This window comes from Apus apus, chromosome Z (genome assembly GCF_020740795.1).
Source record: "Apus apus isolate bApuApu2 chromosome Z, bApuApu2.pri.cur, whole genome shotgun sequence".
Taxonomy (NCBI): Eukaryota; Metazoa; Chordata; class Aves; order Apodiformes; family Apodidae; genus Apus; species Apus apus.
Window position 1 is genome coordinate 3,210,710 of NC_067312.1, and position 20,273 is coordinate 3,230,982.

The 20,273-nt window shown below is 49.7% G+C and overlaps 1 protein-coding gene and 1 long non-coding RNA gene across 3 annotated transcripts; one reads left to right on the forward strand and one right to left on the reverse strand.

Moving 5' to 3' along the window:
* Positions 1–9,971: 9,971 nt before the first annotated feature.
* On the reverse strand, positions 9,972–11,063 carry LOC127395472 (uncharacterized). 2 transcript variants are annotated; one of them, XR_007891806.1, is made up of 2 exons: positions 10,797–11,063; positions 9,972–10,701 (listed from the first exon to the last, which is right to left on the reverse strand). It is a non-coding gene; the product is annotated as an uncharacterized LOC127395472 (long non-coding RNA). The 2 variants fall into 2 exon arrangements; XR_007891805.1 differs by having other exon boundaries at positions 10,791–11,063.
* Positions 11,064–16,114: 5,051 nt separating this feature from the next.
* IER3IP1 (immediate early response 3 interacting protein 1) lies at positions 16,115–20,148 on the forward strand. Its single transcript, XM_051642547.1, has 3 exons — positions 16,115–16,249; positions 17,547–17,648; positions 18,746–20,148. Exons 1-3 carry the CDS (start codon positions 16,159–16,161, stop codon positions 18,799–18,801), a joined length of 249 nt encoding a protein of 82 aa, XP_051498507.1. The 5' UTR covers positions 16,115–16,158; the 3' UTR covers positions 18,802–20,148.
* Positions 20,149–20,273: the final 125 nt, after the last annotated feature.

A 20,273-nucleotide genomic window follows, 5' to 3' on the forward strand; every position in this document is an offset into this window, starting at 1 on the left:
AGCACAGGCTGTGCCCTGAGCTGTGATTTGAATTTTCCTGCATGCTTGGACAATTAATAGTTACAAAAACCTCACAATTAACAGTCCTTTTTATTTTTATTTTCCTCCCAGAATTGGGTTTCCATGAACTGCCCACATCTCCAAGTTCAGCTCTGTCCTTCAGACGTGGTGCTCCTTCTCCAGGACTTCAGACTTGCCTCACCTGCTTCTGAGATACTTCAGCACAGTTATTTCTGGTGGAGAAGAAGTGCACCAAGCAAAACCATGAAGGTATGTGTTCCTGTGTCTTTTGTCTTCTGTGAGGGATGAAGGTTCAGATTTCTTTAACATTTATTCCTCCTTTTTCATAATTGTAGATGTAGAATGTAGATGTAGAATGATGTAGAACTTTGAGGCGGTGATGCCAAAAGTTTTATTAGAAATTTTGCAGTGTACAAAAAAAATAAATAGCACCTTCTCAGCAAAGCTCTATTTTTCAGGCTATATCAACAAGAAATTGCCCAAACCAAACCCTTGCATTTGCTCTGACCCTCTTGAATAACCCCTTCCGGGGAGATGGTTTAGTGGTGGACGTGGCAGTGCTGGGTTAATGGTTGGACTCGATGATCTTAAAGGTCTTTCCCAACCAAAACCATTCTATGATTTCTATTTCTACCTTCTGGGCTTTCAATCCAGAATGCTTCTGCTAAGCAAAACTGTTGGGAGTGGTCCTGTAGGGTGTCTCACTATTTCTCTATCATCTTCTATGACAACAAGTTCTCCGTGGGACAACAATGTGCCCTGGTGGCCAAGAAGGCCAGTGGTGTCTTGGGGTGCATTAAGAACAGTGTGTCCAGCAGATCGAGGCAGATTCTCCTCCCCCTCTACTCAGCCCTGGTGAGACCTAACTTGGAGTGTTGTGTCCAGTTCTGGGCTCCCCAGTTCAAGAGGGACAGGAATCTACTGGAGAGAGTTCAAGGGAGGCTATGAGGGTGATGAAGGGACTGGAACATCTGCCTGGTGAGGAAAGGTTCAGAGACCTGGGGCTTTTCAGTCTAGAGAGGAGAAGACTGAGGGGGGATCTCATTATGTATAAATACATGAGGGCATCAAGAAGGCAGGGACAAGCTCTTGTCACTTGTGCCCTCTGACAGGACGAGGGGCAATGGATTCAAACTGGAGCCCAGGAAATTCCACCTCAACATGAGGAGAAACTTCTTTCCTGTGAGGGTGACAAAGCCCTGGGACTGGCTGCCCAGAGAGGTTGTGGAGTCTCCTTCTCTGGAGACTTTCAAGACCCATCTGGATGCCTTTCTGAGTGATCCTAGTTGGTGAGTTTTGTTTTGTTTTTCTTTTTTTGTCCTGCTCTGGCAGGGGGTTGGACTTGATGATCTTCAGAGGTCCCTTCCAACCCCTGACATGCTGTGATTCTGTGATCCTGTAGCTCTTTTTCCTCAAAGGGGCTTGTCCATGGAGCTTATGCCTAGGTGAGCATGGCAGGGGTTGTGGAACTAAATGATCTTTAAGGCACCTTCCAACACAAACCATTCTATGATTCTAAATGTATTTTGACACAATTCTTCTCAACTGGTTTAGATTATTCAGAGCATTTTTGAAAGGGTTGGGTTTTTTTCCTCACTATGGTAAGATTATCCTTGATCCATACACTGGTATAGAATCACAGAATGGTTTGTGTTGGAAGGAGATCATCTTCAAACCACTACTCAAGTATTCACTAATAAATCCCAGAGCAGGTAAATCATAGAATTATGGAATGGTTTGGATTGGAAGGGACCTAAACGATCATTCAGTCCCAACCTGCCATGGGCAGGGACACCTCCCACCAGCCCAGGCTGCTCCAAGCCCCATCCAACCTGCCCTTCAACACTGCCAGGGATGGGGCAGCCACAGCTTCCCTGGGCAACCTGGGCCAGGGTCTCACCACCCTCACAGCAAAGAATTTCCTCCTCGTGTCTCATCTAAATCTCCCCTCTTCCAGTTTTAATCCATTCCCTCTCATCCTCTCACTACACACCCTGGTGAAAAGTCCCTCCCCAAAATAACCTACAGCCATGCTCAGAAGCTCAGGCCCTGCACATGGCTCAGATCCTTCTGCCCTGTGTTGTGTGTCTCTGTGGCCATGTCCACACTTGACTGGTTGCCCTGTTCTCACTGGGTTTGTTTTACCTCTGCTGGCAGTTTGCAGTGCTGGACTGCACCCAGCCCACTTGAGATAAGGTGTTCCTTCAGGAGAAAGCTGCCTGGTCCACTGGAAGAGCTCAAGCTTCTCCACAAAATTTGGAGTCAGGTGGATACTGGGATAAAGAAGAAATAAAAAATATTAAGATGGTACACTATCCATTCAGGAATCTTCAAAGCATCCCATTGGTTTTTCCATTATGTGTCTGAGGGTTCAATGAAAGGGAATGTCCATTCACAAGAGGTACTTGCAGAACGTGTCCCAGACATCATGTCTTCACACTGGACATGATGGAAGGCTTTAAGTACCATTCAGGAGATGTTCAGTTCCTTGCAAGGATGAGGTCTGCTGTGTATTTAGCTTCTTTTCCCCTCGGGCCATGGCCTGAGTTCCAGGGAAGTCAGTAAAGAGACTCCCATTGACTTTGGTGGACTTGGGATCAGACTCAAAATCCCAAGTGGGCTACAAAGCACTTCATGTTTTGGTTTGAGCTTTCTGTTGGTTGGTTGTGGTGGCTTGGGCCCAGCCAGAAGCAAAGCACCAGGCAGGTGCTCTCTCACCCCTCCCTCTGTGTGGGATGGGGAGGAGAAAATCCAACTAGAAGCTCATGGGTGGAGACAAGGACAGGGAGGGTTCACTCGCCAGTTATGGTCAAAACAGACTCAGCTTGGGGAAAAAAAACAATTGAATTCATCACTAATCAAACCAAAGCAGGCCAAAGAGACACCAAAAACCAGGTCTTACACACGTTACTCCCCACCCCTCCCTTCCTTCTGAGCCCAAATGACTATGTTCCTGTTGGCTCCACCTCCTTCCCCCAGCAGGGGGGCAGGGGATGGGGTTTAGAGTCAGTTTATCCCACGTTTTCTGCTGCTCCTTCCTCCTCAGGGAGGAGGATTCCTCACTCTCCTCCCCTGCTCCAGGGTGGGGTTCCTCCCGTGGGAGAGAGTCCTCCAGGAACCTCTCCAACATGAGTCCCTCCCAGGAGCTGCAGTCCCTCAGGAGCTGCTCCAGCTCCCACAGTCACCAACTGCTTCAGAACAGTCACCTCTCCTGGTGCAGGGTCCTCCACGGCTGCAGGTCCACACCTGCTCCACCATGGTCTTTCAGGGAGCTGCAGACCCCCATTAGCCCCTCTGGGGTCCTTCCCAGGCTGCAGATCCATGTCTGCCCTGCTGTTGGTTCTTCACAGACTGCTCCATCATGTTCCTCCACGGGCTGCAGGGGCACAGCTGCCATCTCACCGTGGGCTGCAGAGGAACATCTGCTTGGGCACCTCCTCCCCCTTTTTCCTCACCAACCTTGGCATCTCTGCTCCAGCACTGCTCTCACCTCCCCCTCTCCTCTGCCCTCAGGTCTTAGATCAGTTTGTTTCCCCTTCTTGAACATGTTCCTCACAGAGGCCCATCCATTGTCACTGATGAGCTCAGCCTTGGCCAGAAGGTGTGACTGGGTGGGTTTTTTTTAAGCCAGGGAAGCTTCCAGCAGCTTCTCACAGGAACCACCCCAGGGGCCCTTCCCTACCAACCAAAACTGTGCCACACCAACCCAGCACGTGGATAAAGAAGGAAAGCACAGACCTCTGCATGAAGTCCTCTCCTTAGGAAGGCATAAACATGGGAAGGTTTCTTAACGTCACATTTGCTTTGGCTCAGAGCCAAAGAAAAGGCCAGTGATGCCCTGGAGAAAGGAGAGGAGGATCTTAGCTTATCAAGAGTCCTCCACTTTGGATGGTAGAGACTGGATAATTTGGGTGTGGCTTAACCAAAACCACACCTGCATGTGTCTGTGGGCCTGCTCTTCTCTGTTCATCTCCCTGTAAAATCTGTTTAATGAAACTCATTCCCACAGACCATAGAATGGTTTGGGTTGGAAGGCACCTTAAAGATCATCTAGTTCCAACCCCCCTGCATGGGCAGGGACACCTCCCACCAGCCCAGATTGCTCCAAGCCCCATCCAACCTGCCCTTCAACACTGCCAGGGATGGGGCAGCCACAGCTTCTCTGGGCAACCTGGGCCAGTGTTATTAAAAAACATGAAAAAACTCAAACCTCCCAGCCATGGTCATTACATAAACGTGCTCTGTCATTTGGACTGTGGACATCTGAAAACCCTGCCAAACAATCTCCTGGGGATCTGGAGAGGTGCTTGGGTCCTGTTTTATGCTAGCAGTGAGGCAAGAGGAGCTTGTTTTGCAGATGTTTATCAAGGCACAGGGGGGAAAATGCGTCAATGTCTATTGTGAGTTTGGAAACACCTGCCAGTGTGGAGTGTATTAATGTCTTCTGTGGGAAGGTATTAATGAGAAAGGAGTCTCCACCCAAGGCACCACTCCTTCTGTGACCACAAAGCCCTTTCTTTTCACCAGATAACTCGTGGTGTGGTTGCCAGCTCAGCTGCCTCCTGGCTGTGAGGACCAGTGGCTGTTGCAGAGCAAAGCAAGGTCTGGATCTGTGGTGGTGTGAGGTGGGTGCTGCAGAACACGAGTGACCGTCTCCTCCTGCCCGTGGTGCAGTGAAGAACAGCTAAGCCAGGCTGCAAGAAACACCCAAATGGAGGAGGTTTGAAACCCAGCCCTGAACTGGTCATCACCAATCAGCAGCTCAACAGCAGCTCCCTAAAGTCCTACCTCCTTCCTTTCGGTGTGGAGACCAGGTCAGTCCACCTAACACCCAAAAAGCAAGGATGGGGCTCAGACTTACCGGGGTCCCATAGTTGCCCCTTGGCCAGGAGCCTTCAGCTGGTGGGGCTCCCTTGCCTGGAGAGCACCCAAACCTCAGGGCTGCCTGCCCTCTCCACCCAGCCTGCTGGAGAAGCCCCAGAGGCAGCACTCTGGGGACACGGGGTGTTTCATGGCATGTTTCTGCAGTGACCCCTGAGCTGCAGAGACAGTTCTGCTGGAAGGACTTCATGCAGAAAGGTTTCAGTGCCCAGCAAAAGCCCTGGCAGGCTTCTAGGTGGAGTCTCCTGCTCCACCAGGTGATGATGAAAGGAATTGCTTAACCAAAGGATGGTGAGTAAAGCCTCTCCTTGATCCACCTCCACACTTTATTGATTGGCTTTACGGAAGAGATTATTCCACCCTGATAAAAACCACGGGGAGAAGAAAGAAGTCAACAGAGGCAAATGAAGTGAGCAATTAGTCTGAAACCCTTCAGAGGAGCTTTCCTTCCCTGCAAGGTGTTAGCAGCACGATGCAGACAGAAGGACCTCCAGCACTCACAAGGTAATCCAGAAATTTGTGAGCTTCTTTTGCTCCAGATTTAAACAGCCATGGCTTATTTTCTTAACTTCTTTCCAGCTGAAGGGTGAGACTGAGGTTCTCCTTAAGATATTTTACTGCTGGGAGGAAATAGAGGTTGTGTCACGGAGGACTGGAGGACTCTGTAGTAAGCAAGTGATCTTCCATTTTCAGCAAGAACCCAGCTCTTCTTGCACCAGGGGGAATTTCACATGGGGTCCTGAAACAGCTTCTGGGCCAAGATTTCAGTTTATTCAGATACGTGTGTTAATGGGTTAAAAGAAAAGCCTGGACAGTCCAATTAGCTACAAAATGACACTGCTTTATTTTAGTGCCCAAGCTTCAGAAGTAGGAACTGTTGCAGGTTGATTCCTGTTGATAGGAGGGATAATGTTTGTAGCAGTAGGAAAAATGTTTTGGAGAAAGGTGATGGCTTAAAAGTGAAAGAGGGGAAATTCAGACTGGATATGAGGAAGAAACGTTTTACTGCAAGGGTAGGGAGACCCTGGCCCAGGTTGCCCAGAGAGGTGGGAGATGCCCCATCCCTGGAAACATCCCAGCTCAGGTTGGGGCTCTGAGCAACCTGATCTAGTAGATGTCCCTGCTCACTGCAGGGGGGTTGGCTTTGAAAGGTTTCTTCCAAATTCTTCTGTGATTCTATGTCATACACAGCATTTCAGAGCTAGTATCATTCCTCATGGAAAGGTGAGTCTGGGTTTGCCTTGGCTTTTTGGGTTTTTTTGAGGGTTGTATTTTCTTCAGTCACTCACTTTTTTCTTATGCAACCCAGGTTCTTCACAATAATTCCATGTTGAGCTTATTGATGCAGAGAGACTGAAATATGAAAGGAAAATATCTCAGACTTCAGACACAGCTCTTTGGATACCTCAGAACATGCTGGCACACCATTTATTCTTGGGTGTATGTAACTGGATGACAGCAGGATAAATCCTGTGATCCCACATCTCATGTTTATGCTGGGAAAGGAGCTAGGAGAGAATAAAATGATGATTGGAAATGTATCACCCATGCAAGCTGGAAAGATGTGTGTGTCTGTGTGGCAGTACTAGCACGAGGTGACACCCAAATCTACCTCAAGCACTTGCTTTTTATCCATTATACATCCCAGTCATAAGACATCAAGCTTCTCCAAGAGGAATATGATGATGGTGAAGGTACAAAACCAAGATGCAGATCTTGAAATTCCCAGCCATGCCACAGACTCCCTGAGATCAGGCAAACTGAGCCTCAGTTTCCCTGTGGTGACAGCAGGTTCATGATCCATCACGGGCTTGTTGTGAAGAAAGCTGCTTGTGACCGATGCCGGGAGGGGGCTCCCGGCTGTCAGGACATTTCTGGGACTCTTCCCCAAAAATCTGGAGGGCTTTGTGGGCGGAACCGAGGGCTCACACGCCGTGTTTCCCTCTCACAGAGGAACGGCCGCTGCGGGACCGTGTTTATTTTAGAACACCCCTCCTCACCACGCCCACACATTGTCACCGAGACCGATGTTTAGTTTAGCGATCAAGCGGTTTATTAAGGGTTAACACAGACTGAAGGACCAAGGGTCAGGAGAGGTAGACCAGGGACAGGTCAGGAAAATAATCCAGAGGTGCTGTGGTCTTGTACGCTCTGAGGGAGAGGTTGGGATTAGTGGAGGAAAAGGGTTTGAGCCCGGCAGGAAAGTTAGAGAGTGAGTGTGTGTTTGTGTCTGTCTGTGTGTGTGTTTGTCTGTCTCTGTGTGTCTGTGTCTGTGTGTCTGTCTGCATTTACCCTTCCTGGCAGGGCTAGGCAGCAGGTCTGTCGGGAGGACATCCCCGTACCAGGGGCGACTCCCCTGGCATCTTCTGGTCCTGCAGCAGGGTCTCCTCCAGGTTCCCATGGCTTCTGGTCCTGCAGCAGGGTCTCCTCCAGGTTCCCATGGCTTCTGGTCCTGCAGAAGGGTCTCCTCCAGGTTCCCATGGCTTCTGGTCCTGCAGCAGGGTCTCCTCCAGGTTCCCATGGCTTCTGGTCCTGCAGCAGGGTCTCCTCCAGGTTCCCTTGGCTTCTGGTCCTGCAGCAGGGTCTCCTCCAGGTTCCCATGGCTTCTGCTGCTGCAGCAGGGTCTCCTCCAGGTTCCCATGGCTTCTGGTCCTGCAGCAGGGTCTCCTCCAGGTTCCCATGGCTTCTGCTGCTGCAGCAGGAAGATGGACTGTTCCCCACAAAGCTTCACTCACCATTTTGAGAAACATGGTGCCCAAATGAGGGGACAAACAATCTTGCTGGCTTGAAGCCATGTTGTTACTTGCCAGAAAGCAAGAAATTGTCTTTTGAGTCCCCATTATTTTTCCATCTATTTGTTGGTCACTCCTTATTACTTTCTGAAGTGATGGCTGAGATTTTTTACATGGAGATAAGCACTTCACTTCTGGAGACAACAGATTTAATCTGGTTTAAGAACCTGGGGTTCCATTACCTTTTCTGCTAAAAGTCTCCCTCTGGGGCAGATTGGCTGAGAGGAGGTAAAAGTGGGTGCTGGAGTGTGATGCCACAGCCCTTGTTGGTGCCAAGATTAGACGCTGTAGACAAACATGAAGTCAAACTGGAGGTGCCTGGGGAAGTTCATTGCCTTAAGAAGAACCTTCAGGCTGTTGATGTCAGATTAAATTCTGCATTTGGTATCTGTCTGATCTTGCTTTGCTCTCCCAGTCTGTAAAGAGAGCGAGAGCAGAACCTCAAGGAAGATCCTCAAGAAAGAAGTCTTACGAGGAAGTTGTAAAGATAACTGGATGAGATGGTGGAATTCTCAGACCCACCAATTGATCTGAAAGGAATGTGCCAATTTTGATTCAACTTGCCATCTGAATGTCTCTTGGCTTTGTTTTTCAGGATGGTCCCAGGAGGAGGTGAAGGAGGTTTCGACAACATGATGGTTTCTGAGGAAGAAGGTGCGCTACTTTCCTGTTTGGTAGCATTTTCCATCTGTTTCTTAGTGTTTATTCATTTTTATTTACTGCTGAGAGGTGCCAGGCAATAGCAGTGTCATTAAGTGTGTCAGATTAAAAGTGTTGAATGAGCTCAAAAGGTAGGAATGAAGAGACCTATTTCTCTTGGGGCTTTAGGGAGGGAAGAATGGTGGAAACAAAAGGAGCTGGTGCAGCAGATGAGAGGAGTGGGAGGCTTGGAGGCAGGGGTAGATATGGGACATAAACCACATTTAACTCCAGTTAAGTCTGGAATTAAACCAAAAAGGAGGGAAACTGAAATTGAGAGGGGTGGAAGGGGATGGAAAGTGCTGCCTAGAGGTTTGGGATCCTGCCATGGCTTTGCTGTGAATAGATGGACAATGAGAGAGAACTTTGTGGTCCAACATCAGACTGTTCCACCCTGAGTTCCATAAGGTTGGGTTTCAGCCCTGCAAAGCTTTGTGCTTTGGAAGATAAAAACCCCATGAGTTCATTAAGTGAGCTGTGAGATTTTTTGGGAAAAAAAGTAGTTTCCCAGGAGCACACTCAGCTGGTCATCCCACTCCATCCATGGTTTGCAGTAGGAAAATCAGTATTTGCAGCCTGGAACAACCTGGGGTCCTTTCACCCAGGGCTGCATTTCTTAAAGCGGTTTGTTGGCAAAACTCACCTGTGATTTCCACTCTCTCTTCAAGGTTCATACCCATCTACTTATGAGATTGTCATGGTGTCTCTCAGTGGAAGCCTCTTGCTGTTGGTTGCCATCACTGTAGCCATAAGTGTTCTCCGGAGGTGAGTGACCCAGGGCTGCCAGGGATTAAAACCTCCAGGAGCCAAGTGTGATCAGGGAGTCCAGGGGATGTCAAAGCCCAGTGCTCCTTGGAGTCCTGTTCTATGAGGCTCGTTTTCCATCAGTCCACAGCAGGGTTCAGTAAATGGTGCTTGGAGAATTGGTAGAGTGGGTGCTTGGGTAATAGCAGTTTAGACATGGAATCATTTAGGTTGGAAAGACCTTTAGGATCATCCAGCCCAACCATTCCCCCAGCCCTGCCAAGGCCACCCCTGCCCCATGTCCCTCAGCACCACATCTACATGGCTTGGAAACCCCTCCAGGGATGGGGACTCCAGCCCTGCCCTGGGCAGCCTGGGCCAGGGCCTGACAACCCTTGCCAGCAAGAAATGCTGCCCAAGATCCCATCTCAGCCTCCCCTGGCACCACTGGAGCCCATCTCCTCTTGTCCCATCCCTTGTTCCTGGGGAGCAGAGCCTGACCCCCCTGGCTCCAACCTCCTCTCAGGCAGCTGCAGAGCCAGCAGGTCTCCCCTCAGCCTCCTTTGCTCCAGGCTGGACACCCCCAGCTCCCTCAGCTGCTCCTCCTCACACTTGTGCTCCAGCCCCTTCCTCAGCTCCCTTGCTCTTCAGGACAATGATACTTGGATTTGTTTTATATCTGGACCAAATTCTTCTCTCCATCCCCAGATCTCATAGAAATGCATATTTCTATGTATTGAAACTTTATTGAGGAAAATTAAGAGACCCATGCCCCCAAATTTCTCACTCTTGCCAACATTTCCCTTTTTTTCAAGGACCACCTGAAGTCACAAGGACATTCCTTGAGATGTTTATTTTCATTATGAGAAAGTAAATAAACTGTCTTGAGAAACCTTCAAACATTTTGCTCAGCTTTAGTTTAAATGCAAGTAGCCAAACTGAGAAGGTATCCGTGGGGAAAAGTTGAAAGATGCAGGGGGTCATAAGATGTGTTTTATGTGAAAGGGCTGAAAATTAGGGGAAAGGCCACCTCCGTAATTAATTAAATGAGCTGTGTCCCAGCTATCAGTTCTGTACTGCCATGAGTTATATCCTGTTCTTGGTTCAGTTGGATCGGGTTCAAAATCCAAACAGCTCCTTGGGCTTATCTGACACCTAATGATTTGTTTTGCTCCGTTTCTCAGGCGCTGCACATCAAATTATGCCTCCAAAGACCTCAGTCCACCAGTGGTGGTGGTGGAAAACATGGCAGTGACCAACACCAGCTCTGAGAAGATTGCAACAGTGGATTTGAGTGGCCCCGTCTGTGTAAGTTACGTTTCTGACAACAAGGGAACTCGGATCCCCAGACTTTTCCAGCTCTGAAGAAGACAATTCCCATTTTTGGGTTGCTGTTCTTCTCCTTGGCTGTCTCGAGAACCCCCTCTGATTCAGCACCAGAGCAGTGATGGCCCACAGCTTCTTCCACCTGCAACCTTCTTCTGAAGAGAGACAGAAGGATGAAGGACTGGGGGGGTGCATGGACTGACGTGCCCCATTTCATTTCCTCCCCCGTAGCTCTGGACTGTGAACCCAAACCTCAACAGTATTAGAAAATGCAGGAAAATTGAATATTTAATTTTTTTTTTGAAGCGGAGAAAAAGCTGTAGATACCTGTACCTTCTCTGTCATCTCTGGTGTGAAAAATTGCCTGTAGAGACACATCTTTCCACATTATCTCTTTTCTGTGGGATGAGTCATGAGGAAAAGAAAATATGTAAAGGGGGATTTCTGGTAATTTTTACAAAGATTTCCCAGTTCCTCTGACTCACACGTGAATCCCTAACCTTTTGCACATGGTGTCCCTACCAGCTGTACCACCCTGGGGCTATACCAACATTCTTGGACAGATTGCAATCTCTTAGGTCACCAGCTTTGTGATTTTGCTCTTACCTGCCCGCTTTTACAGCCTGGAGGAAGGTACCATCTATTAATCTTTAAATTGAGCGGTGCAGCTTTCCCAGCCCGTGACCTCTGCTTCTGGTGTGACACCAGCTGGCCAAGGAGCAAGCCTGGCTCTTCTCCCCATGCAGGTGACAGTGACAGGGCACAGGTTAGTCTGAGATCTGGCATGGATGGATGTGCTCCCTGGAGCTGGCCAGCCTAGTCCAGCTTTGTGCCCTTTGCTACCTGCTGCTAGGAGTCCTGCAAGAGTTCAGGGTATTTAGTTTTCCATTTATCATACCAACTTTTTTGAACTACTTCCTGCATGTTTTCCCTACAAGTAGAATGGGCTGGGAGCAGCCCTGAGGAGCAGGCCTTGGGGGTGCTGGGTGATGAGAAGCTCCCCATGAGCCGGCACCGTGCGCTGGAGCCCAGAAACCCCCCGTGTCCTGGGCTGCATCCCCAGCAGCGTGGCCAGCAGGGCCAGGGAGGGGATTGTCCCCTCTGCTCTGCTCTGCTGAGACCCCCCTGCAGGGCTGGGGCCAGGGCTGGGGTCCCCAGCACGGGAAGGACATGGAGCTGCTGGAGAGAGTCCAGAGGAGGCCCCAGAGATGCTGGGAGGGCTGGAGCAGCTCTGCTCTGGAGCCAGGCTGGGAGAGCTGGGGTGTTCAGCCTGGAGAAGAGAAGGCTCCAGGGAGACCTTAGAGCACCTTCCAGGGCCTGAAGGGGCTCCAGGAAAGCTGGGGAGGGGCTTGGGACAAGGGCAGGGAAGGGGAGGGTGAGGGGGGGAGATCTAGGTTGGACATTAGGAAGAAATTCTTTGCTGTGAGGCTGGTGAGACCCTGGCCCAGGTTGCCCAGAGAAGCTGTGGCTGCCCCATCCCTGGCAGTGTTGAAGGGCAGGTTGGATGGGGCTTGGAGCAACCTGGGCTGGTGGGAGGTGTCCCTGCCCATGCAGGGGAGTTGGAACTGGATGATCTTCAAGGTCCCTTCCAACCCAAACCAGTCTGTGATTCTGTGATTACATTAACCATATTACCATTCAAAATATTGCTACTGATCTAATTTTCCATGGTCCCATGGAAGCACATTTGCACATCCATGGTGGCAAACAACAACTCCTCACCTGTAACAGCCCCTTTGGTCTCCATCATTCCTTACCTGTATTTAGGGAGCTGTTTCTGCCTGCCCATCACCCATAACAGCACCCTCAGGCACCTCTTCTCTTCGTTCTCCTTAATACCCCTGCTTTTTCTCCATGCTGTTTGCTACACACAGACAAAATCCAACCCCCCCTTGTCAAAATTCATGGAGCTGTTTCCTCATCCCCCTGTAAATCCCTCCTTAAGACCCACTGCTGCCTCAACACCTGCAAATCCTGACTGTCTTTCAGCAGTAACTTTCAGTTCTCTGGCAGAATCTCTTTGTTTTCACACTCCCCTGTGTTGCTCTGCTTTTGATATCCATGGTTTTCCAGCTGAGACATGGAAAATCCCCACACCTGTCATCTCTGAGAAATATCTGTATGGTACCGAGCATAACGGGCTTGGGTTCTGGACTGGTGTGGCAATTGGTGACTGAGGTGAAGATGCCAGTAATCCCAGTATAATCAAGGTGACATCATGTGATATTGTCCTGTTGATGACGAGATGAAGAGCAGTGTGTGTGCAAACACCAGACAACGGGTGACATTAAAGGCTGTGATGGGTACAGAGTCAGGCATGGTAAACCTAGGAAATGGCATCAATAAATGTAGGTGAAAACTGGTAACTTTCTATATATTTCTATATATTCCTTTACCTCCTTTACTTGTTTGGGCTAATTTCCAGCCTTTTCTGTGTCTCCAAAATACCCTTCCTGCTCTGGCTGTGTAAAATATCTGAAGGAGGAAATTGTCTAAGCAAGTCGAGCAAACAAGATGGTGGGAAGTGAGGTAAAGGATGTAGGGACTGAAGTCGTGAGAAGACTTCCTTTGACCTGGTCTTTGCTCACCAGGAATAAACCAGGATAATCCTGAAAATGTGCCTGTTGTCATGGACAGTCAGACCCAAGGAGCTGTGCTCTGCTTGATACTGAACAATAAGCTGAGCATAAAAAACCTACTAAGGTGTCTCCAGTACTTCACCAGCCTGAAATTGAAACCTTTGACATCTGTAAGGTGGTTTCAAACTCTCCCTGATGGTGACTGTCACTCTGCAGGTGACACTTCAGGCATTTACTTCAATGGAACATGTCTTCAGGAAGAAGAAAAAACAGCCTTTCCTTTCCTGCTTTTCCCTTCAACCACCTGCCATGGTGACTGAGAGATCAGGCTCATGTGGTGGTGAAGTTGGATGGATTTTACAGAGGGGAAAATCATGTCAAATTGATGTAAGCTTTTGATAGCAGCTACTCCTAGGAAATACATCTTAATTATGGGTAAAAACACTAACCCCTAACTTGTATATTTATTTTTAAAACCTCTTTTTCCCCCCCCCAGTGCCATAATTCTAAACATGAGCTCTTTACTGAGGTTATTATTTATTGATAGGTAAGGAGGTAGCCCAGGAAGTGCTACTTGATGCTGGTGGTTATTAGATGTGCCTGTTAGTGACCCCTTCATATTTATCTATATTTAATTATAGAACAACTGCCATAAAGCCCTAAGTTATGTCTGAGAAGAAAAGGCAGTTCCATTTGTGAGATCTTTAGATGCAGAATCCTGCATCTTCGACTGCACTAAACCAAGTGTTTTGGAAAGGAAAGCTGAAGAGAAGCAGCAGCTGAGGTGTTGGATTCTTCATGCCTACTTTGCGTGGTGTCTGAATATCAATTGTAAAGTCCAGATGCTTAATTAATTGCTGAAGTAACAGATCATCTCGTGCTTGCTGGTGAGTGGATCTTAACCCAGAGGTGAAGCATGGAGATTATAAACCCTGAATAACAGAATCAGAACCTTTTTGGTTGGAGAAGACCTTTCATCATGTCCAACCGTTCCCCCAGCCCTGCCAAGGCCACCCCTGCCCCATGTCCCTCAGCACCACATCTACACGGCTTGGAAACCCCTCCAGGGATGGGGACTCCCCCCCCGCCCTGGGCAGCCTGGGCCAGGGCCTGACAACCCTTGCCAGCAAGAAATGCTGCCCAATATCCCATCTCAGCCTCCCCTGGCACCACTGGAGCCCATCTCCTCTTGTCCCATCCCTTGTTCCTGGGGAGCAGAGCCCGACCCCCCTGGCTCCAACCTCCTCTCAGGCAGCTGCAGAGCCAGCAGGTCTCCCCTCAGCCTCCTTTGCTCCAGGCTGGACACCCCCAGCTCCCTCAGCTGCTCCTCCTCACACTTGTGCTCCAGCCCCTTCCCCAGCTCCCTTGCCCTTCTCTGGACACGCTCCAGCCCCTCCATCTCCTTCTTGTCCTGAGGGGCCCAGACCTGACCCCAGGATTCCAGCTGCCCCCTCCCCAGGGCCCAGCACAGGGGGACCATCCCTGCCCTGCTCCTGCTGGCCACCCCAGTGCTGACACAAGCCAGGGTGCTGGTGGCCCTCTTGGCCACCTGGGCACACCCTGGCTCACATTCATCTGCTCTCAACCAACACCCCCAGGTCCTTTTCCTCTGGGCACTTTCCAGCCGCTCTTCCCCAAGCCTGGAGCATTGCCTGGGGTTGTTGTGACCCAAGGGCAGGACCCAGCACTTGGCCTTGGTGAACCTCACACAACTGGCTCCATGGATCAATGGATCCAGCCTTTCAGGTCCCTCTGCAGAGCCTCCTACCCTCAGAATGTATCAGAAGGTGTTTTCCCAGGTCATATAAAAAATCTGTGCCAGGGCAAAAAACTGAGGTTGGGTCTCTCCAGTCCACCACACAGTTATTTCTCTCCTGGTGAATGAGCCTGATAACCATCAAAGCGCACTGATTATGCAAATCACTGCATCCTCATCGAGTAATAAAAGCTATCAACCATCCAGAGTGAAGGGGTTTGTGTATTGTATGATTACTGAGAAATAAAATCAGTCAGACTGATTATGCAGATGACCCCCTTCAGCCAATCAGACTGAAATATACATAGGAAAAAAGTGTATATTTATGCATCAATACCTATACAGTATCCCTGAGCTTCAGTTATTATTATTTTTGGTATTTGAGTGCAGAGGTACCCAGAGGCTCCAGCCAATCCGATATAAAATATAATTCTCTTCTTTTGGATTCTGCTACGAATCCTGACTTCTGCAGTCATTCCATTTTGGATGAACAACAGCTGGGATCTGAGCTGACTTCCTACCTGTACAAAAAATGTCATAGACTCAGAGACTGGTTTGAGTTGGAAGGGACCTTAAGGATCACCCAGTCCCAACCCCCTGCATGGGCAGGGACACCTCCCACCAGCCCAGGCTGCTCCAAGCCCCATCCAACCTGCCCTTCAACACTGCCAGGGATGGGGCAGCCACAGCTTCTCTGGGCAACCTGGGCCAGGGTCTCACCACCCTCACAGCAAAGAATTTCCTCCTCATGTCTCACCTCAATCTCCCCTCTTCCAGTTTTAATCCATTCCCTCATCCCATCCCTCCCTGCCCTTGTCCCAAGTCCCTCCCCAGCTTTCCTGGAGCCCCTTCAGGCCCTGGAAGGTGCTCTAAGGTCTCCCTGGAGCCTTCTCTTCTCCAGGCTGAACACCCCAACTCTCTCTCAGCCTCACTCACCAGGGCGGCCAAACCCCGCCAAGATGGCGCCGTCAGGAGGGGACGGAGAAGAAAAGGCGGGCGGGGGGGGTGGGCGTGTCCTGGGCAGGGGGTGGGCGTGTCCTGGGCAGGGGTGGGCGTGTCCTGGGCAGGGGGTGGGCGTGTCCTGGCAGGGGGTGGGCGTGTCCTGGCAGGGGGTGGGCGTGTCCTGGGCAGGGGGTGGGCGTGTCCTGGGCAGGGGGTGGGCGTGTCCTGGGCAGGGGTGGGCGTGTCCTGGCAGGGGGTGGGCGTGTCCTGGCAGGGGGTGGGCGTGTCCTGGGCAGGGGGTGGGCGTGTCCTGGGCAGGGGGTGGGCGTGTCCTGGGCAGGGGGTGGGCGTGTCCTGGCAGGGGGTGGGCGTGGCCTGGTAGTGGCGGCCCCGCCCCCGGCGCCACGTCCGGCGGGCCATGGCGCTGACGCTGTACGCGCTGCTGCAGGCCGCGCTGCTGGTGGTGAACGCGGTGGCCGTGCTGCACGAGGAGCGCTTCCTGCGGCAAGGTGAGACCGGCCCGGCCCGGCCCGGCCCGGCCCGGGAAGCACTCCCCCCAACCCCCCCGGGACACGCCCGGGTGCGGCCGTGCTGCCCGCCGCCGCCGCCCCCCCCCCCACAGGGCCGGCCCGGCGGGGCCTGCCCCGGGGAGGGACCCCCCTTTGGGGGAGCGGGATGCTCCGAGGGAGGGGAGCGGCTGCTGGGCTGGGTGGGACCCCGGGCTGCCTCGCTGTTGCGTTCCTGCCTCGTGGTTTTTTTTTTTGTGGTTTTTATCTCTTCTGGGAGTGGGGTTTTTCCGGCGGAGCCCTCCTCTCGTCGCTTTCTCTCCCCCTTTGTGTCTGTTTCTTCCCCTCGTCTTCCTCCTGTTTCCCCCGCCTTTTTGCGCCGCACCGCAGGGGGGGGTTTATGTCACGGCCCTGAGGTGGGTTTTCCTGCCTCTTCGTCGTCCCGGGATTTTTGCTGACTCGTCTCAGCCTTTGCCCGCTCCGTGTTCGGGCGGCGGCGGGAGAAAGATCCCCGGGCTGGGGCATCCCCGGCCTCTAAAGCAAGGGGGAAAAAAAAAAACAAACAACCCACGAATCCAGGAAAAATGCTGACACAAAGATCTGGAAAGCCCCAGGAAAAAAAAAAAAAAATTACCAGTCATCCTAGGTTTCCCAGTCTCCTCATCCAGAGAGTCCTGGCTTCTCCTGGACAGGCTGAGCTCGGATTTTTGGCAGGAATGCTGATCCCTTTTCTCCCCGTTCCCCAGTGGGATTCGCCACGAGGGATTCCCTCGATTTGGCGTTTTCTTTTGCTTCCTTGGAAGAGCAGCAGCTCTTGGAGAAAGGAGACCTGGGGACTAGCAGGGTGGGTTAAAGCCGTTTGAGAATCAGGAGACTGGTGGAACTCCAAACTGATCCCAGCAGGAAGCAGCTGGGGAGAGAGAGGACTCACCACCCCCCAGCAGAGTGAGGGAGAGGAGTAAGGGGAAAAATCCCTTTAAATTTGTCCCTGGAGAAGAGAAACTGGGTTGTGCTGTGCAGCTTGGAAAACCAACAGCCACTCCCTTCCCTGCTCTGCTCGTCCCCAGACAGGTCAAGGCTGTGACCAGCAGGATTCAAAAGTCTCTTGTCCCATCCCTGGGACCACGTGCTTTATTATATATGGTATTAAAAAACATGATGTAAATTGAGTTGGTCTGGAGTTAGTTTGTTGTTCAAATGGTAGCGATAATATTGCTGACAGCACTTGTTGTGTGGTTTGGGGGTTGGTTGGTTGGCTGTTTTGTTTCCTGACATGTCTGGCTGTTTTTATGTGACACAGTTGGCTGGGGAAGTGACCAAGGGATTGGAGGATTTGGAGAGGAACCAGGAATTAAAGCACAGCTAACCAACCTGATTCGATCTGTCCGGACCGTTATGAGAGGTACAGTGAATGTTTAAACATTCTTGTCTGTAAAGTTCTGTGCTGTCATGAAGTAACACCAGCATTTTGACTTACTGTTTTTAACCAAGCAGCTTCTCTTTCTACTTGTCATTTCCAGTCTCTCCTTCCTGAGGAGGGTGCAGGTCCCAGCTAAGATGTCCTGAGTTTGATGGAGTGTAAAACATTATCTGACTCTGGCTTGTGCTGCTACTGCTGTGTCTTCTTTTTCCTCTGAGTTTGAGAGCTGGGGGGAAAGCTCAGTGGTCAACTGGAGTGTGCAGTCAGCTTCACCTTGGCTAAACTCAGTTTTATGGGATATACCTGGTGAGGGAAATGGAATTCCTGGGATTCTTAAAGGTACATCAGGCTTGTGTGCCTCAATGGACTGGGGAAAAAATCAGACTTGACTTTATAAATTACTGATCATTTTCTTCACTATAAAGCACAAAAAAATTGCTTTTATAGGTGATGATAAAGAGGAAGTAACAAATCTAACCCATCTTGCCCACCACAGAGTAAAAACTGGTACATTTCTTCTAAAAATCACAGCAAACCCAGATAGAAACTGCCTTTGAGGCAGTTTTGTTTCATTTGGAGAAAGGATTCTTTGAGTTAAAACATGATCATAGAATCCCAGATTGGTTTGGGTTGGAAGAGATAATCCAGTTCCAACCCCCCTGCATGGGCAGGGACACCTCCCACCAGCCCAGGTTGCTCCAAGCCCCATCCAACCTGCCCTTCAACACTGCCAGGGATGGGGCAGCCACAGCTTCTCTGGGCAACCTGGGCCAGGGTCTCACCACCCTCACAGCCAAGAATTTCCTCCTCGTGTCTCACCTCAGTCTCCCCTCTTCCAGTTTTAATCCATTCCCTCGTGTCCTCCCTTGTCAAAAGGGCCATATAAAAGTACTGTTGCTTCCTACTTATTTGATTCTGGCTCCTTCCACTAATCCTGATTTTTACACAGGAAAAGGAAGTATCTTTTTAAAACTGGGATTGATTTTCCTCCTTAAAAGACAGTCTCCCAAGATAATCCAAAGTTCTGTCACTCTGAGGCAGAAACGACAGCGTTCACAATTGCTCTTCTTTCTCTGCAGTGCCATTAATAGCAGTGAACTCCGTTACAATCCTCCTGTTGTTGTTGTTTGGGTGAAGAGACCTGCTGGGAAATCTGGTGGACATCCAAAGAAGCAAGTTGCTGCCCATCACTGCTCTTGAGTTTTCTGGGAACCCAGCACGGTTTAGCTGTCAAATTGACGTTCAGCTCCAAAACAATAAAGACACTTATTTCTACTTATCCCAATTTCCTAATGTTCACTTTGCAGTTTCATTAAACAAGATTCTGGGATCAAGGCAACAACGCTGCTGATGTACTGGACTGTGACAAGTGCTGTTGCTGCCTGTTCATAGCGCCGACTGTGTCGTGACATGTTGCCGTGGTTGTCGACGGGATGTGGTTTTTAAATGTCTCCTTAACTCAGGGATGAATTTTCCTTCAGCACACTTCCCAATTTCTTTCTAAAATTAAGGAAAACAGCATTTCCATTACCACCACACTACTATTTAAGGGAATGCAAACACTCTGCCAACATGTTGTAAATTATTGAAGTAGAGTTGTGATATTGGAGGAGATAAAACTTAACTGGGTGAAGTTAAGTTCACGTTGGAAGTCGAATGTTCCTGATTTGATTTGGACCAGGATATTTCTCTTGGCGTTTTGATAGACTTTTCAAATCAAAGAGTGTTTCATGCAAATGGTGAAATAAATGGAAAACAGGTGCAAGTGCTATGCAAAATCTGGAAAAGCTGTACCTAAAGCTAGGCCACTCTTGTTAATTTAGACTAGCAGGTGGTAATAGTAATTAGCATTTGTTACTGTTCTGTCAAGGATTATTATACTTTTTAAAATGTGTGTTAAACTTCTGCATGGTGATCAGTGTGTTGGAAGTGGGGAACCATTTGTATTCTGAGCTTGGGATAATGTGGGAGGGGAATTCTTTGTTAAAAACCAGTGAATCTGCAGCCTCTTCTGTTCCTGCTGCTTCTTCCCCTCCCTCCATCTTCCTTCATTAAATGAACAATTTCTGAAATGGAAACGGCGGGTTTGATCTTGCAGTTCTGTCACAGGAAGTACTGCTAATTGGTCTTGTCCGTGAGGGTGAGGTCTGATGTTATCAAGTCTGGACTGAAGAAGGTTGAAGCTCAGGTACCTTTTTAGCAAAATGTAGAAGTCTTATGTCTGTTCCTCAAGTGTTTTAGCTTCTTTTTCAAGGAAGGCCAAAGGGAAGCTGGCAGTTGAGAACAGCTTTAGCTCATCATCTCTTCTGCCATCTTGATGACTGAAGCATTCAAAGATAAATCTGTCAAAGGTGTAAATGAATTTAATGACCTTCAGTTGCAGTGCTTAGCAGAGTAACCTGTGTCCAGGAGGAGAGTTTTATGTTTCTTTTTTTCTTTATTTAGTGAAAACTTGTAAATAAACTTGGAATTTCTAAGTTAAGCACCTCTCTTTCCTAACTCGCTCTCTCTGTGGATAGTGGGAGTATCCCAGAACTGTTCCTACTTTTTTCCCCTCATCCCTGTGGCACTTGTGTCATCCCTCTGCTGTGAAGCTGCAGCTGGGTT

Coding starts and splice junctions, on each gene's coding strand:
- IER3IP1 (XM_051642547.1), top strand. CDS start 16,159: ATGGCGCTGACGCTGTACGCGCTGCTGCAGGCCGCGCTGCTGGTGGTG. Junction 16,250..17,546: donor GGAGCGCTTCCTGCGGCAAG/GTGAGACCGGCC, acceptor TATGTGACACAG/TTGGCTGGGGAAGTGACCAA. Junction 17,649..18,745: donor TGTCCGGACCGTTATGAGAG/GTACAGTGAATG, acceptor CTTTCTCTGCAG/TGCCATTAATAGCAGTGAAC.